The sequence below is a fragment of the Camelina sativa genome, chromosome 1, assembly GCF_030686135.1.
Source record: "Camelina sativa cultivar CO46 ecotype springtype chromosome 1, ASM3068613v1".
Lineage (NCBI taxonomy): Eukaryota > Viridiplantae > Streptophyta > Magnoliopsida > Brassicales > Brassicaceae > Camelina > Camelina sativa.
The window spans coordinates 7937424-7952281 of NC_141880.1; the positions used below are offsets into that span (position 1 = coordinate 7937424).

General features: G+C 33.5%; 2 protein-coding genes and 1 pseudogene across 35 annotated transcripts; 1 reads left to right on the plus strand and 2 right to left on the minus strand.

Moving 5' to 3' along the window:
• Positions 1-4415: 4415 nt before the first annotated feature.
• On the minus strand, positions 4416-7539 carry LOC147949649 (uncharacterized). The gene is made up of 8 exons (XM_087509860.1): positions 7314-7539; positions 7141-7237; positions 6527-6659; positions 6252-6445; positions 6020-6143; positions 5700-5909; positions 5533-5611; positions 4416-4492 (listed from the first exon to the last, which is right to left on the minus strand). The coding sequence occupies exons 1-8, from the start codon at positions 7537-7539 to the stop codon at positions 4416-4418; spliced, it is 1140 nt and encodes a 379-aa protein (XP_087365986.1).
• Positions 7540-8964: 1425 nt separating this feature from the next.
• Positions 8965-13859, plus strand: LOC104783760 (polyribonucleotide nucleotidyltransferase 1, chloroplastic). 34 transcript variants are annotated; one of them, XR_015559460.1, is made up of 16 exons: positions 9019-9195; positions 9331-9429; positions 9685-9942; positions 10349-10510; positions 10607-10646; positions 10778-10904; positions 10996-11107; positions 11451-11519; positions 11654-11753; positions 11849-11891; positions 11979-12062; positions 12381-12449; positions 12540-12696; positions 12801-12856; positions 12946-13082; positions 13188-13859. XR_015559460.1 is itself a non-coding variant. In XM_087453836.1 (15 exons), exons 11-15 carry the CDS (start codon positions 12021-12023, stop codon positions 12983-12985), a joined length of 360 nt encoding a protein of 119 aa, XP_087309962.1. In that variant the 5' UTR covers positions 9005-9183; positions 9331-9429; positions 9685-9942; positions 10349-10510; positions 10607-10646; positions 10778-10904; positions 10996-11107; positions 11451-11519; positions 11654-11753; positions 11849-11891; positions 11979-12020; the 3' UTR covers positions 12986-13859. The 34 variants fall into 33 exon arrangements, 25 of the variants coding, with proteins under 25 accessions (XP_087310050.1, XP_087309979.1, XP_087310076.1 ...); XR_015559449.1 differs by having other exon boundaries at positions 12381-12445; XR_015559450.1 differs by having other exon boundaries at positions 9044-9183; positions 12381-12445.
• LOC147949650 (putative disease resistance protein At3g14460 pseudogene) lies at positions 13042-13848 on the minus strand (annotated as a pseudogene).
• Positions 13860-14858: the final 999 nt, after the last annotated feature.

Below are 14858 nucleotides of genomic sequence, written 5' to 3' on the forward strand. Positions count from 1 at the left end.
TAGGGTTTAATAATTTACCAACACAACAGCTTCTCTCATCCGGTGTAACATTTTGAAACTTTGTTCCATCTGTTAAATGAAAAAAATTGTTTGAACACCGAGGAGGTATTGGGCTGATCTGTGTATTGCGTGTTATCAATATTTCAAATGGATTATTGGAGTTCCTTGAAGCTTCATGGCTTTCCTTAACTTCGAACCTATAAATAAGGAACCACTGTCCTTGGTCCAATATGTCTTTGAATTGATCGAAGTAAACTCGAGCTGGGATTTTAGCATCGATTCTTTTACCCTACATCAAAAATGAAAAAAAGAAGTGATATAAAATTTAATAAAGACTTAACATGCAGAAAATAAAATTGAAATTTTAAATTACCTTCTCATCCGCCAAAATCAAACATTTAAAAATCGGTTGTCTCAATATAATATGGGGTGTCCACAACCGGAGTATTTTCACTGCAATACTCAATTTCTCCTTTGTCTGATTCAATTCCTCTATATATGCAACCATGTTATTATTTTTTTTGTTCTATTACTTGAATAAAAGAAAGAAGATGGAAGATGAGTGGTAAGGGTATTTGAGCTTTGGAGAGAAAACTGAGAAATGCTATTTTTAAACCGGAAAATGCATGTTTGATGTGAGTGAGGCCTAAAAAGTTCTGACTTTATCTTATTGGAATGGTAAAAATGTAGAGAATCAAGTATTTCTTCTTTGGAAGTGTGTCATTTTTTATTGCTATTTAAATTGAAGACCACCATGCATTGGTTTAAATTCAAATTAGTTCTAAAACCTCCCTTAAATAACGCACATAACAATAATATAAATTGTTACTTTACAAATTATTTAAATTAATTAATTATTATTTTTTTTAAAATATGAACAAAATAAATAAATTTATAACAAACAATTGTAAACAATTAATATAACATGACATAGATAGAAACAGAAATATGCCTTCAAAAAAAAAATTTACAAAGTGATGTTCCTCATTTGATAGACATCTGCCAAACTGCAGCTACTTGTAGTCTTCATCATTTTATTCATTGAGTGTTATAGTTCAAGTAAGTAGTTATCATTACTTCTCAGATGTATCACTTCGTTCATATTTACTGTAGCCGATTAGTAAATATATTTGTTCTATATACAATTATTAATCCTGGTCAAGTTTTGTCATCACTTTAGAATATAAGTTTATTCATCAACTTACATAAATTTGTATGTTCTAATTGAAAAGTCTTCAATCAATTGTAGACAATAGTTGATAATATGTCTTAAAACATTTTTTTTTGTGACATAGAACAATTAATTTTAACAATTCAACAATATTTAAATAAGTAAATTTTTTAAAATCCCTACTATTAAGCCATAATAATATAATTAATATAAATAATTAAACAACATAGTAGCATTCCACATATTAAGCAAATTGTTAGACAATGACAAATGTTCATTAAAGTTCTAGGATTTAAAAAGATAGATGCATAAACCAAAACATTGAAAATGATATTCGTCCTTGATCCCCTTATAGCATATCTTCCTCAAACATCCTCTTCATGTGCCATGACATACTTTAAATAATGGCGGGCAGCAAATTCAGAACTGCAGATAAATTTCAATGTAAGAAATTTGTATTAAGTGAAAAAATATAATTGTAAAATTGTAAATCTTACTTGGCTTTGTGATTTTCCAAACCCTCAATATTTGGTTGACTCGATAGTCTTGAGGAGCCATTACAATTGACAATGCATGGTGCACCTACAAAACAAAAACATATATTCAATTTTGTAATAAATTCAATCTTATAACAAACCATAAGGAAAAACCGGTTTACCTTCACACACACCAATTTTCCAGAATCGTAAAACACAAAACACAGAATCGGTTTTATATGTAAGATGACATCCTTTGAGTCTCCAATAATGCATGAAATATGAAGCATAATCCCTCTTAGCACAACACTTCATAGTTTGATTCCTATGTTTTAAGAATATAATATAATTTATTATTATGATTTAAGTATATACTAAGTTATTTACACTTTAGACTAATCCAAAGATGTCACAAATTTTTTACCTGCCATTCAAGAGAGTGAAGATAACTTCATCATAGTCGTCGGCTATCCCATTTTCGGCACTTGCACTTCCAAGGACATCTAAAACGTAATAAACGATAAAATCAATATTAGTGACGTTATTCTACCCATGTAAACAAATTTGTAAGTTAATAGACTAACCAAAAGATGAGCCATCAATCGATCTTCCGTTTTTAATGTCTTCAAAGTATTTGAAACGAAAGAAATGATTGGGACTCAAATCGGCGAGAATGATCATTTCAGTTTCCTCCGAAGTTTTGATGTGGTAACTATGTGTTGTGTTTCGATCCTAGAGTGTTGGTTTGATGACATTAAAATTGGATATCGAATACCTTCTCCATCGTATATGTACTTTGGAATTTCTTTCATCACTGGTGTGTGGATAATAGTTGCTTCAATAGTGTTACCCTTGCATGTACCAAAATAAATTGTGTCAGATATTTTTAAAAATCACTACATGCATTATTAATCTGCTATAGTATGAGTGTAAACAATAAAACTACCGAATCTAATTTTTTTACCTGTTCATCAACCAACAGCAAGACCCTTTTGGTAAAGAAATCCTGGGTAAACCAAGTGCTCAAGACCTTGGCGTGAATCCTCCAATCTGTTCTTCCCGGATGCAAAGCAGAAATTGGTGTGGAAGACATGGTTTTTTTTTTTTTTGATCTAAATTTTTTTTTCCAAAAGTGTTTGAAGGGTGATGGGAAACTGAAAGGTGTTATTAGTATCTTTATAAAGATATGAAGAGATCTTTCACTTCTTGTTATCAAAAGTTGGGACAGTAATATTTTTAAATAATTTTAATTGATTTCGAGTATTTTATAATATCTTATGTTTTGGTAAGTAAATTTTTTGAATTTTTTTTAGAAGATCTGATTAAGATCGCAATCAAATCATATATATATGTTTCTCAAATTATAGAAAATATATATAATTAAAGACTAAAGTTTAGGGGATAAAACAATTAACAGCTCAGAGTTAATTTTATGTATTTAATAGTGTTAAGATATATTTGGATAGTGTAAATTTTTACATCCATAACCCTAGTTGTAAGAGGAAAAATTAGTAATTAAATAATTTGATAATGGTATATTCTCTTGCATTAACATTACTTGGACTATTAAATTGTATTCCATAATAGATATTGAGATTTTTTTAAAAAATTTTACCATAGGAAGATATTGTGATGTATAATTCTGATCAATTTCAGAATTATATAACTGATATCAGTTTAAATCGATTATTTTAATCTGTTTTCACAAAGAATTTATAAATATAGGAATAATGATAGGTAAATTAAACTGACTAAAATTAAAACATAGATAACAAACTGAAAGTAAAATTTGATAAAATCTTTGAAAATATTAAGAAATTATTCTTCTAGTATTTCTCTAGCCAAACACGCTTGCTTGTAAGATTCATAGACCCTCCAATCTTTAATCTTCATCACATCTTGGTCCTTTGATAAAACGGAAAAAAAGTTGCAAGTGAACATGGCCATCAAACTTAATTGGAGTATAACATGTCCTAGTATTTGATACTGCCCTTATCCTTCTGATCCAACATTTTTCTTCCGAATACCAAGTAAAGAACTCAGCTATATCCGAAAAAGTGAGTTCTCTTGCTACAGCTGAGTATTGGTTTAGATCAAACCAATCTAGAAGCAGTGGATCTTGTATGTCTTTCATTTTTTTTGGGTAAGGTTTGGCATAAACAGTGATGGTTTTATTCATTGTTTCTGTTTGGGTTTATATAAGTCATTCATTTAGGGTTAATGTGATAATAAATAATAATAAAATAAATCTTAATTTTTATGGTTCGAAAAATATTTTGTACAATATTATATTACCGAAATCTCGAAGTATAAGTAAATCTTAACATCCAAATAAACAGAGTAGTTGATACCTATTAAGAAATAAATCGCAAAGTATAATTAAATATAAACAAACTAAATACGTAACCATAGTTGTTTCCTATACAAATAACATAGTAAATATGTTAGAACCTATTTTTGGGGAATATTTAAAACTAATTTAAAATTAATTATAGTCTTTCTGTATGTAAAATGTATATTTAACATTGGAAAAATATACAACAAATGTTACTGAAAATACAGTTATTGAGATTCATTTAATTTGTTTGTATTTGGGTAAAATAGAAAATAACACGATATCTTTGATTTTTAATATAATAACAAACTCTCCTAATTTTCAAAAATAAACCATAGCGTGCTTAAATATAAAGGAACCAACAGGCAATTTCAAAAGAGAAAAAATTTAAAAATTGTTTAGAATTTTGTATTGAAACTTCGCAAGTATCTCTCTAATGGTCTGATTTCTTAATATTGTCATTCTTAAAAGTCATTGTTGTCATCATCAGAATCTCTGTTGAAAGATATTCTGTAAAAAAGGAAATACAATTATTAGCAATAAATATAACTAATATTAAACTTAAAAATATATTCATATTAAGGGGATACCTGTTTCTAAAATCATAGACTTCCATATACGGTGGATCAATTAGAATAGTAGACATTCCAGGAACACTCTCAAGTTCGATTTTGTCACTTACAATTTGTATATTTCATGAAGGAATAAATTATTGGTAAAATAAATTGCCATAATGGAGTCAGAAAATTTACCATTTGCAGAATACTTAGGCTTCCAGAAACGCAGTACACCAATAATAGGAATTGTGAAGCTTCGAACAAAGTTGTGTCTAAAATAGTCAGCATGTTCATTGTAAGCTAAACAATGAATCTCTTCGTCGCTACAAAATAATATATTTGAGTAAATATCAAATTCTAAATAGTATCTATATATCTATATACATGATTTTCTATTTAAAAAGTTGTTAATTTAGAGATTTACTTTTCATTAATAAGATAAAAACATATGACCCTGTCCATCCCATTAAATTGTATTGATGATGCTTCTTCGAGATACCTAATAGGCTGCACGCGGACTATTCGACCCATAATTTCTGCAAGTTAACATATTAGTTGGTCAATAATGATGTTTAGAAAATCAATCCAATCAAGTATAGAAATAATAGTATAGATATGTTAATACCTAAGCAATTGTTTATGTCGGCATGATAACCATCAAAAAATGTATCCCATGAAACACAGTCAATGAACTGATTGGAGGACCTTGCTTCCGTGTATTCAACTCTAGTTTCTTCCTTGAATAGTAAGCGAAGACTAACATTGGGCAAACTGATAAACCTTGTGTTGTTGACAACTTGAAAAGTTGTTATGATTTTCCAAGTATCTTCTTCTATATAATCCGTGTAATAATGGATCAAGTGATTTGGAATGGTTGCAATGATTTTATCACCATGTTCATTGTGGATATATAAAAGGAATAACAAAAAATAAGAACAGAGTGAAATGTACAATGTTTATTAAAATAACTGAAATATAATAAACACAGAATACTTTGACTTACAAAGATATCATAAAAAATCATTTCAATACAGTCATCTTCTTCATCTGTTTTCCGCCATTTCCGAAGAACCTTGACACAAATACGACCATAAGAATCCCATGTATACATGTTACGTAGTCGTTGAAAGCCGAGATTCATAATACAAAAATATAGATACCTGACCACCAGATAACATTGAAGAAGCATCTACATATGTGTCTGAAGGGACTGTCTCGATTTCGAAATTTTTCCCGCTATAGCACAATGCAGCCACATTGTAAGTGGTGGAGTGACCCCTAATATGTTTCGGCTCGATAGAAAGAAGAAACTCGAATGTCTGCCCTTCTAAAGCTTTAACTTCAGGAGGGATAGATTCAGGATCCTCTAGCTATTGTAGATATATGTAAAGTGATTGTTTATGACTAAATGAGAAATACAATTATAATGTTGGAAAAAAGCATTATAAAAAAATGTACGTATATAAACATGTATAATTACCAACTCGTATCTATTGTTAAAGAGTTTTGAAGATTGTGTTCCAACCATTTCGGCAGCGAAGCTGTCAAACACCATACATTTGGATTCTCCAGTTGTGTCTTTGATTTTCAAAACAATCCAAAACCTTTAAAAATTTTAATGTTCGTATTTTAAATTTTTTGTTAGTATTATATTCATAATATATAATGAGATTATACAAATAAATTAGTGATTATTTGTGTACGAAACTTACTTGGGAGAGACATTTTTTGTATACTCTTTGCAATACTCACAAAAAAACTTTGGTGATGGTTTTTGCTTTTCATCTTCCAACTTAATGCCTTGCTCAACAATAGTCTTTTTGTTACATTTCTTACACGCCATGTAGACCCAAGCATAGTCTCTGTCGACTTCCAATACTGTACAGACAGTGCGACACATCCCTACCTATAAAGAATGTTAACACATGTTAACTTATTGAAATTAATAATAATACAATGGATAAAGGATTGTGTAGCGACTTCATACCTCAAAGGCATGAAGAACTTCTTGGATAGTTTTCACTGGGTATTCTTCTAATTCTTCCTTTTTAGGTTTTTCCCAAAACATCTTCTTTTGCAATGAATCCACGATCGTCAATTGCAAGCCATCATTGGAAAGCCTAAGATTAGAGGGAAACAGATTATTGAACTTTGACAATAAAAAATAGTATATATGAACAAATATATGTCTTAAGACGAAACTGACAGATGTTTTATTTCTTCAACTTCAGGAATTACTGGATTGACTATAACTTGTGACCAGTCCCATTGATTTTGAACACTCTAGACATCTGTAAAATGGTTGTTCATTTAAAATACAATAGAATATAATGCTAGAAAATGTAAATATATTGGATGGTTGGAAAATACATACCGTTGTAGAAATTGACTTTAGCAAACCTTATTAAGCAGAAAACAATACCATCGGTACACTCGTGGCAAGCTTTACTTATTATTTGAGAGCAAATACCCCAGAGAGTACACAAAACACGTGTATCCCTATTTTAAGAAATAATATACAAAAACTAATTAGAAGTTGTTTTGCAATATTTGCCAGGTTAAAAAAATGAAAAACATGTGTTAGCTAAAAAAAAACCCTACTCAGCATTTCGCAAGTGGAAGTCGATTTTGGTAGTTGGTTTGTTAGTTGAAGTTATTTCTTTAATTTCACCACAATCTACAACTTGACCAAAGAAATCTGAGATAAAAAATTTTGGTTAGTTTAGAACAATAAAGTAGGAATATCACTATTGAAAATAATATGATAAACGTACCGAACAGCTGCGTTTCTTTTTGCTTCCCGACAAGCACGACATCATAAGATGCTAATGAAAGAAACATATCATCAGATATGTTATCAGAAGGGTTAACAATTGTTCTGGATGTGAACAAAATCTTCCATTTCAATTCAGATAGCTTGATAGCACCATAAGTTAGAGATAAATTAAAAGTTGAAATTAGGATCCAACTCCCTTCTTTGAGTTTCCCTTCAAAGGGCATGATCTGGTCCTTTTTGATAGTGGCAGCTATCTTGTCACCCTATATTTAATATATAAATATTAGAAAATGTAAAAAATATATGAGGGGGTACATTATAATATTTTTGATTACTAACCGCAGAATCTACTAAAAACATTTCAATGGTTTCTCCGATTTTGATATTGTAATGCCTCTACAGATACAAAATCTTGACTTGTATAAGCCAGTTGACTCTATAGGGCCTGAGTGACTTTAGAGGGGTAATCAGGAGAGGTGAGACTAACATTTTAGTTTGTAAAGCTATGGTTGTGTATGAAAATGTAATTATAGGTAAAATGAGTATGTTCTTATATAATGTTTACGATAGGGTATCAAATATTCACACCGATAATTAAGGTGGTATTGGTTTAATGATACGATAATATCAAAAGGAATAAAGATCTCTATAATAAAAGAGTTTAAGGTATATTCTAACTTTTGAGAGAATATCGGTTACCATATATATTGTTTAAATTTAATGCTATTAAGGATATTAGATGGTAATCTTGTTTTTTACTCGTTTTTAAGAATATATGGTAACTATCATAGTCGGTTTAAATATTTATAGAATTTATTTAATGATAGTATTTCTTGATAATAATAAATTCACAAAGAATGCGGGATTTTTTATCTAACTAATTTTTTAATGGTAGATTTAGGATATTTGTGGAATTGACTTAATGGTAATTTCACACAGAATGCGGGATTTTATATAGAAATATCTCTAACAAATATGGTTACTGGTAGATGTGATAAGCACTAAAACCGTTTGGGAGACGAATATGGGCCGCATGGCCCAACGAAATAAGTAAACGAATAGGTTTTAAATCTACGGTTAGGATAGAGATGAATTGAACGGTCATGATTAGTTCTAAAGATCCGAGATAATAAAACGGGTCATACAGACCCGCGTGTTTATCCGTTTAGGGGGGTGGGAAATTTCGTTGTTACCCTTAATGAGAATCAATTTTTTGGTCATAACTCCAATGGCATAATCTTGTAATTTCTTACAAAACAAAAGTTTATTAGATAAATGACTTTACAAATAATAATAGGAATGTAGTAGAGATACTAAATTTCAATGTATTATTATTATTAGTCATAAAAATATTAGTGTTTTAAGACATCTTGTAATCCAAATTATCAAGAATTTAAATCAGACCTAAATATTCGGTATAGACTATTTGGTTCTGCAAATATCAATTGGGTAATTAAAAAACTGGTTTGGTTCAAAACCGGAAACCGCGACGCCTGGAAAACTCTCTCTCACACACATAGAGGTATCAATTGGGCCTAAAGCCCGCGGGCATGGCCCGTTAAGTATCATAGAGGATCGGGCTTGGGCCTTTAATTTCATGCCCAAAAATTGGCGAGTCTCGCGGACTCAACCCCTTTGGTTTGCGGGTCAAACGGATTTTGTCCGCTCATGACCGCGGGGGATGCGGATAGTCCGAAATTTCTTTTTGTCTCCTTCCACCAAGTTTCAGTTTTACTCGATTTCTAAATGAATCTGATGAATCTTAAGTTATCGTGAGTAAAGGTCTATGCGAACTTGTCAAGGAATGACGCAAATTGCTATTGGAAGTGAAGACCGGTCACCGGCGCTAGCTGAAGAAATGCCGACATGTATGTGACTATGTGAGATAAGTTTTTTTTGTCTTTGTCTCTCTCTCTCTCTTTCTCTTAATTGCAGAGGAGCTCCATGATGCTTCCCATAAGTGGTTTGTCAACAATTGGTTGCTTGTTGTTTTATGTAAATTTTTCTTTCTGCAGGGGAGTAGTTTTGGAACCTCCTTGTCCAAAGAACGTTGATGGGATTAGTATTGATCCTGAGCCTAACTGGAATTTCCATAGCTTAGTATCTGAGTTCGAGTATGTTGAAAAGAAGCTCAATGCCTTTTCAAAGTTTCCCCAGCCAATTACTAACACAACCTGGCGATATATATCTATCTCTTTTTCCATTTATGATTAGTTCATTCTAGAGTTCTGCATTGATTTGGGATTGATAACAGCGTACTTAGAAATATCTATTTTCATTGACTTAGCTATAATTTAGAAGTATAGATTGTTTCTGATGTTCTTTGATAAAAAAAAAATTATTTCTGATGTTGATTGGCCTGTTAAAAGGATGGGAAGGAGTGATGATGAAGATGAAGAAAGTGAAGAAGAAGAAGAAGAAGAAGAAGAAGAAGAAGAAGAAGAAGAAGAAGAACCTCTGAATTTTGTTTGGGAATGTTTACAGAGAATCTTGTTTGTTTCTCTGATTTGCTCTCTAGTAGAGAAATATAACCACAGTGGAATCTAACGAGGAGCGAAGATATGCGTTGACAAGGCTAAGAATTTGTATCCGAACCTTGATTGGTTTGAAGTTAACTTTGTTACGAGGTTCGTATCTCCTTCTTTTATGTTGGTGATTTTGGGTTCCTATCTTAGTTTGATCGATGAATGGAATTGTACATATGTGGGAAAAGAGTTAACAATCTTAGAAGGATTTTGTTGGATAAATAAACGCTTATAATTGAGGTTTGAGTATAGATAGATCGAAGCAGGCTAAGATTAACTTCCTAGTTGTTCTGCTTAGTAATCATACATACTCATGTCTTTTTAGTTTGAATGATCGGTTGTATGTTTCTTACATTGAATGAGTTTCATGTTCAAGAAGCAATTGTTCTTCTGTTAAAGCCACAGAGAGAAAGACATCCTCGTATCGTAATATATACATATATTTTCAGTATATGTCTTTCTACTCTCGCTATGGCGCCCATTGAGCTAACTCTCAGATTCATTGCAGGTTGTGCTTTCATCTTGGGAGTCAGTCGTTGAGTTGCAGCCAAGACTAGATGAGATATCGAAATGCCCTTGTGAAGGAATGACGGTGACTGCCGCTGCTTCTCCAGGTTCTACATTTGATTTCTGTAGCCGCTACTTTGCCCCTAGATTTGGGATCAATGAGGTAATTATACCAATACAGTCTTCAGATTAAAGAGCGAGTGATCGAAACAGCAAAAGAAAACATGACCTAGCTCTTTTTTCTTTTTTACTTAAAAAGGACCCTAGCTATGAACAAGTGTGATTTCTTGGCCTACCAGGTTCTCTCTCTTTCTCTCTTCTCCACAGGCTTTTGAGACCACTTTCCAAAGATTTGGTTATTTTAAAATTGTGTGTTAGGCTTCATATATACAAATACAATTGTTCTTCTGTTATTCAAACTTGTTTGCAGCACCAAAGAATAATAGAAGATTCAGAAAGAATGAAGCACCAACCGTAATTTCTCCAAAGCAATATAAGAGAAGATTCAGAAAGGCAAAACAATGACTACTTACTTCCTCATGGTCATTGTACAGGAAGTAAGTAGTCTGGTCTAGGAAGTAAGTAGTTAGAGCTCTAGTTAGAACATTACTACTTACTCATGGTCTCTCTTCTCTTCTCTAAATTCAGTGTCAGAGCTCTAGTTAGACCAGATGCTACCGAAGAAGCTGACTCTGTCGGCGATGGGGCTTTGCCTTTTCCTAACCACGTTTCTGTCCAAATCCCCTTCGGCAATAGAGAGGTAATTTTATTCATAAAAGCTTTGAACTTTGGATTCGGAGATGATTTGTATGATAGACTTGGTGTGGTTATAATGAGCATGTTTTGCGCCTAGGATTTGAGTCTCCCTTATCTTTTATAGTAGTAGAGAGAAGCTTCAAGCAATTTTATTTATTAAAGCTGTAGTCTTTTGCTTTGAACTTTGGTTTTGGGAGATGATTTGTTTTGTAAAGTGATAGACTTGGTTTAATTGGTGTGGTTAATGAGCATGTTTTGCGCCTAGGATTTGAGTTCCTTATCTTCTATAGTAGAGAGAAGCTTTAAGGATGTATGTCCTGACCTTTGTTAGTTTCTTTACTATCCAGATTTTAGTAGAGACTGGTCTTATGGGGAGACAGGCAAGCTCTGCTGTAACGGTGACAGATGGAGAAACTGTAAGTGTGCTTCTTCGTCTTCGAATTTAGCGTGTCTATTTACTTGTTTATTCTCTAACTTAGTCTGTTATATGAGGTAGCTGTGATGGGTGTTTCACATCTAATTTTTACTAATGTTCACTTTTTCATTGTAGATTGTCTACACAACCGTTTGTCTTGCTGATGTTCCCATCAGATTTTGCTTCCCCTTTATGTTCACTATCAGGAGCGTTTCTCAGCTGTAGGTCGAACTAGGTACACGTTTTTTCAATCCTTTGCTATTTTGGAGCCTCTTGCTACAAGAAAACTAGATCATAGCCTAAATGATGATGGAACTTTTTATGGTACAGTGGTGGATTTTTCAAGCGAGAAGGGAGAACCAAAGATCATGAGGTACTTACTTATGCTAAACAATGTTGTTGGGTTACTTTTATTTCTCCATCTTTCTTAACATGTTCTAAACATTTGATGTTTATGCAGGTTCTGATTTGTAGGTTGATCGATAGACCTATACGCCCCACTATGCCCAAAGGTTTCTACAATGAAACTCAGATATTATCCTGGGTAAGGTCCTTCTCCATGGATTTCTTTGTAGGCCTTCTTTTTAAAACTATTGAAGTACTTTTTGGATGGGGTTGTTTGGGAAGTTAGGATTGTCTCTTTTGATGTCTTCCTCATCTGTTGGTCTTTACTCATGTTATCTGTTTTGCCTCTCTTTGGTTGAAACAGAATACCTTTTGACATGCGCTTTCTTTTGTCTCTGTAAGATGGCATTTGTTGTGTTGTGTGCCTACTACTATTGTACTTTTTTCATGAAATGACTTGCATCTTTATAATTACTTAAACATGTATATGATGATTGTATTCGTTTCCTTGATTCAGGTTTTGAGCTACGATGGATTCCACGCACCTGATGCTTTAGCTGTTACATCTGCTGGAATTGCTGTGTATGTAGGGTCATCTAGTTTCCGTTCTCATATGAGTGAAGTTTTTTGTATCTTGGGGACGTTGACATGGTTTTGTACTGAATGAATACCGCAGAGCTCTTTCAGAAGTACCAAATGCAAAAGCGGTTGCAGGAGTTCGGGTTGGTCTTATTGGAGGCGAATTTATCGTCAATCCAACCGTGAAGGAGATGGAAGAATCACAACTAGATTTGTTTCTATCTGGAACAGACACTGCAATTTTAACAATAGAGGTGCCAACTCTAATCTTTACCTGAGTTTGCAACATTTGCACATTTCATCTTGTTCTGCTTTATCTTGACTCAGCCCTTGCTCATTGCAAAATCTGGGATTGTAGGGATACAGTAATTTCTTCCTGAGGAGATGCTGCTCCAAGCTGTTAAACTTGGACAGGTATTTCGATTTTTCAATTGTGGTTATGACAATTTTGAAAGATCTAGATTAGGTACTGAATGTGTGACATTTTTTCAAATTTTTACCAGGAAGCTGTACAGGCTACATGCATTGCTATTGAAGCTTTAGCAAAGAAACATGGAAAGACCAAAATGCTTGACGCTATTAGATTACCACCTCCTGAGCTATACAAGCATGTGAAAGGATATATGTCGGACCCTCTTTGGTATCTGCTGCACTAAACTCTCATCTTCCAGTCTGTAGCAAAAATCTACTGCAACAGTTTTAGCTAAATCATTCATGAGATCGTGCATTGTAAACCTTTTCTTAGAGTCCACTGACTGGAGAAAAGATCTAGCAACTAAATCATCGAGGTACTTGTTACCAATGTCTTCCAATCTTTGGTTGCTCCCGATCCCGGGTTGGTATAAGAGGTCAACTGCCATCCATAGAAGCACCAAGTTCTTCCTATCAACCTCGTAACCCGTTGGGAATATGGAGCAGAATGCAAAACATCGCTTAAGGTGACAAGGGAGAGAATCATAGCTCCGCCTTAGAACTTCAAGGACATCGGTAGTGTAGTGTAAGAAATTGCTTGATACAACTTCCCATTCACTGAGATCTGGCTTGGATTGGAGATGAGTTGCGATAAATGTTGCTGCTAATGGCAAGCCCTTACATTGTTCTGCGATCTCTTTGCCAACTCTTTCTTGTTCTTGGTCTATAGAGCTTACATTGATCTGTTGGAAATGCTAAAGAGAGAAGAGGAAATGTTCTCTGCAATAAAGGAAAGACAGTTGAAGGTAGCTTACCTTGGTGTTAGTTCTTTTAAGTTTAAGCTGATTCACATTTTATTTGCTTCTACCACATTTTTTTACAAGTTCATTTTGTATGTTTATAGATTGATTAAAGGGAATTTGGCGAGATATGCCACTTTCCTCAAAAAAATTGTTAAGAATGCCACTTTTCCATTTTCTTATGAAGAATGCCATTTTCGATTAAAGGGAGAGATGTAAGATGACGAAAGTAACTTTAGCTTTAGCAATAGATAATTCTCTGGGCGCGAGAATGGAAAGCGAAAAACATTTGAAGTTTTTCTCGCTATTAATGGCGATTGGACATGCATTAATGGCAGCGCCGTTTGGTCAATCGGTTGTTTATGGGCTAAAAAAAGGATTAATTAAAGTTAATGAAGGCTTTGGGTGTGGGTAAGAAAAAACAGATCTGAAGAAAGAGATTCTCGACGAAGGAAGAGTAAATTGTGGTGGTCGAAGTGGAGGTATGTCTCTACATTTAATACAATGAAACATGTACTTTGACATTGCATTTATTTTGGTCTGCGAGAGAATGTTCTTGGTAGGAGACAATGTTGGTGTGAGTCTTAAATGTGTTAAATGTTGATGATGCAGATGGACGGGAGGACATGCCTACTTGTGGGTGAGTGGTCATGTACTGAAATGGGGGTGTGGAAGTTTGTTGTCCGTCATGGGCAAATGGCCAGATTTTTGTCTATCGGGAGGGAGACAACTTTGGACGTGGTGAAGGAGAAGATAGTAGAGCTGTTGGGGTTAAAACCTGAAGAAAGCAATATAGAGTTAAGCTTCTGGCACCCAGGAGAAACAATGCGTTCACACAAGGTAAGATGCCCCCTGTTTCAGTAGGTAGTGAAGTTGAGTTTGAGCAGTTTAAAGCAAAGAATGAAGAGGGTGAGGGCCTGTATTTGTACGTTTTGTTAGACAAAGCTAAGGGGATGTATTTAGGAGGAGGACAAAATAGGTTGTCCATGGAAGAAGAGAACAATATTGGGGTTGATACTGATGAAGGACAACATGAAATGTCTATCAAGTGTGGACAAAAAAACAGTAGAGAACAATATTGTCTTCAGGGCCCGAAGATAGTCTGTCAATCGGGGGTAAACATAACGAAAAGCCGAACATTTTGTCCATTTTACATGAGCAGAGCAATGTGCATGGAATTATGAGGCTTGCTGGGGAAGGTGTAA

Bases quoted from the DNA above. Each gene is read 5' to 3' on its own strand.
- LOC104783760 (XM_087453853.1), top strand. From the start codon at position 12,021: ATGCCCAAAGGTTTCTACAATGAAACTCAGATATTATCCTGG. The intron at 12,446-12,539 runs GTATGTAGGGTC...TGAATACCGCAG, and splicing joins ACATCTGCTGGAATTGCTGT to AGCTCTTTCAGAAGTACCAA. The intron at 12,857-12,945 runs GTATTTCGATTT...AATTTTTACCAG, and splicing joins AAGCTGTTAAACTTGGACAG to GAAGCTGTACAGGCTACATG.
- LOC147949649 (XM_087509860.1), bottom strand. From the start codon at position 7,539: ATGCCCTTTGAAGGGAAACTCAAAGAAGGGAGTTGGATCCTAATTTCA. The intron at 6,660-7,140 runs GTAGGGTTTTTT...CTCTAATCTTAG, and splicing joins TTCCACTTGCGAAATGCTGA to GCTTTCCAATGATGGCTTGC. The intron at 4,493-5,532 runs GTATTCTGTGTT...CCTTTTTTACAG, and splicing joins TGATATCTTTGTAAGTCAAA to AATATCTTTCAACAGAGATT.